The sequence below is a fragment of the Montipora foliosa genome, chromosome 1 (assembly GCF_036669935.1).
Source record: "Montipora foliosa isolate CH-2021 chromosome 1, ASM3666993v2, whole genome shotgun sequence".
Lineage (NCBI taxonomy): Eukaryota > Metazoa > Cnidaria > Anthozoa > Scleractinia > Acroporidae > Montipora > Montipora foliosa.
Window position 1 is genome coordinate 55,718,019 of NC_090869.1, and position 2,500 is coordinate 55,720,518.

General features: G+C 36.9%; 1 protein-coding gene across 1 annotated transcript in view; it reads left to right on the forward strand.

The window, feature by feature from the left end:
• LOC138001803 (protein NLRC5-like) overlaps positions 1-2,500 on the forward strand; it is a 67,210-nt gene that overhangs the window by 28,903 nt on the left and 35,807 nt on the right. Inside the window, exon 5 of the mRNA XM_068848164.1 lies at positions 2,376-2,440. Within this exon, the coding sequence (XP_068704265.1) occupies positions 2,376-2,440 (65 nt within the window). The remainder of the gene's footprint in view (positions 1-2,375; positions 2,441-2,500) is intronic.

The following is a 2,500-nucleotide window of genomic DNA, read 5'->3' on the forward strand; positions in this document are numbered from 1 at the left end:
TGAAGACCACATCTTCTTCAAGCACACAAGCCCTAAATTTAGTCCAAAGCTGCGGCAATTGCCTTGGTTGACACAACTTAACAAATTAACACAGAAATTGCAGACCACTTAATATCTTATATTGCTTCATTTCATCAACGATTAAGAGAGAAGCTTTAGGGATGAATAATTGTCTTTGTGCCTTTGCTACGCAGGTAGTATGTATGTGTGATTTATTGCTTTAACTTCAGCAAAAAGTTGAAATTGAATAGACAAAGCATTTTTGATAAATGTATCTGGCTATTGCCTTTCTTGATTAAACCATAACAGGGGCACCCAACGTCAATTTTCGGAAAATATCTGTTTGGAAGACGATTTTAGATCTAGAATTTTCGGAAAATGTGTTGCAAAATTTCTTGCTTGCCTGCCTCTCCTAGGATTTTCGAACATCTGAAAAATGGTATAATTGCCTTTTTTTAACGGATTTTTACCCTAAAAAGGTCACGTAGAATTTTCGGGAGCCTTTTTTCTGGCGAAACTTTTTGAAAAGGTAAGTTTTGATCCCTATAATTTTCGGATCACTAGACTTTCAGCTAGGAATCTGAACAGATGAAAACTTTTTAGGGGATAAAATTATGCCTATATCTACCGTTTAAATACTAAAATACGTTTAACAATGCTATGTTTCAGTGGTTTTGAACTATATTCTCGTTGGGTGCCCCTGCCATAATTTCGTCTCTGGATTTCGTCATCAATATCAATTATTTTCAATTCTGTTTTCACGGTATTGATAAAACTCTCACCAACTACCAGAGCCTTACGGCTCTCGCCGCACTGAACAAGAACCTAAATAATAAATTTAATTAAATACATTATTTTATTATGCTTATGAATTCAAGCAAGCATACACAAGTTGCACGAAGAAAACTCATGGATATTCAAACATATGCAAAAAATATGCACCAGAACAAAACGGAAACAAAAGGTTTTCTGTTGGATTACATCTCGACCTTGTTAAAAAGATTGACGACCTTTGTCTTACAAAATATTGAGCAGCTTTCACTCATGGCGTTGAAGGAATCACAGAGAATCGGTTTGCTTCTAGTGACTTATGGGTAATTCCAAAATGGCGGTATTTTTTTTCAGTCTTTCTTGGTCATTCAAGATGGCAATCAGCCAAGATGGCGTCAGTGGACCCCACTCTTCTAACGGTTAAAGTCAAAAGTCCCAACCCCCGGAACTCAACGAATGATCAAAAGTCTCTACCACATGAAGACTTGTAACGTCAAATCCCCATTCTATGCCCGGCCTCCCCCCCCCCCCCCAGCAGCTTACCATTGGCAGGCGCATAAAGCTTGACATCTTAATTTGTAATTGAGATAACCTAGCATTTTTTTATTGGATGGATCTTCTATTTCCCTATCTTTTTATTGAAGAAAACTTTCTCTCATTTGGAACCACATTTTGGACCACCAAAATAAAGCCACTGGAAACATGACTGTAATGCACTCGCTTTTCTGCAAAGCACTCTTTTTTCTCACTGTGAATGCAAGGGGCTTGTTAAAAACAGATCCTGTTCAAATTTTTTCTCTGGAGGAGCCCCACAAAGGTGGCCAAACTTTTAAGGTTTAAGAATTGTCATGAATAATAATTTGTTGTACGCTTGTCTTGGTTGGCAATGCACACATGTTAAAATGGTTAGTATTTTTATCAAACTAAGTAAAAGGCTGTGCACGCCTATTTCATTGACAAATTGAAACTAAAAAATTTCTGGAGTTTGCACGAAGGAGGAAGGAAGCCCTGCCAAGGAAGCGGGAGGCGTTCCGTGTCGCTTGTCTGAATTTTAAAAGGTCTCGTATCAGTTGCTTTGTCAATGTTTCACCATGGTTTCACGTTGCTGTCGGAAATTTAAAGAAAGGATGTCGTTTGTCATGATTTCACTTTAAGTGCTGTCGCTACTTTTCGGTCATGTTGCTTGGTGGAATTAACCCTGGCAATCTCAAAAAATTGGGTCGTTAGTGAGTTTTAGGGATACTGGGCTAAGAGTTTGTCAACAAAGTCATGATCTAATTTGCAATCTGACATTGAAATTGAATGTGAAAATGGAGAGCAGTGCCAATGTTTGTGAAACTGAGTGAATTATAAAAATTAAAATAGTTTGTCTCAGTTTTACTGGACCAGTGTTTAATCTTAAGTTTACAAAAGATAATGAAAAAATGTGAAAAAAACCAAGGTGAAATTAGGCATTTGCTATACATGTATATCATGAATTTAATTGTGACTATGTAATAACAGTTATGTCAGGGCATTTGGTGTTTGTATTACCTCTTTAGTAACTTAACAAAGGATCTGACATCACATCACTGATGATATGAATTTGTAAACCCTTGTTGCAGATAGAGATCCAGTCAGTTCACATTTGGACAGTACGCTGCAGCCATTTAGGGATCAAAATCCATTGGTAATTTATAGTACATGACTTGTACAGTACATGTATATACATAATTACAGGGCTTCTGAT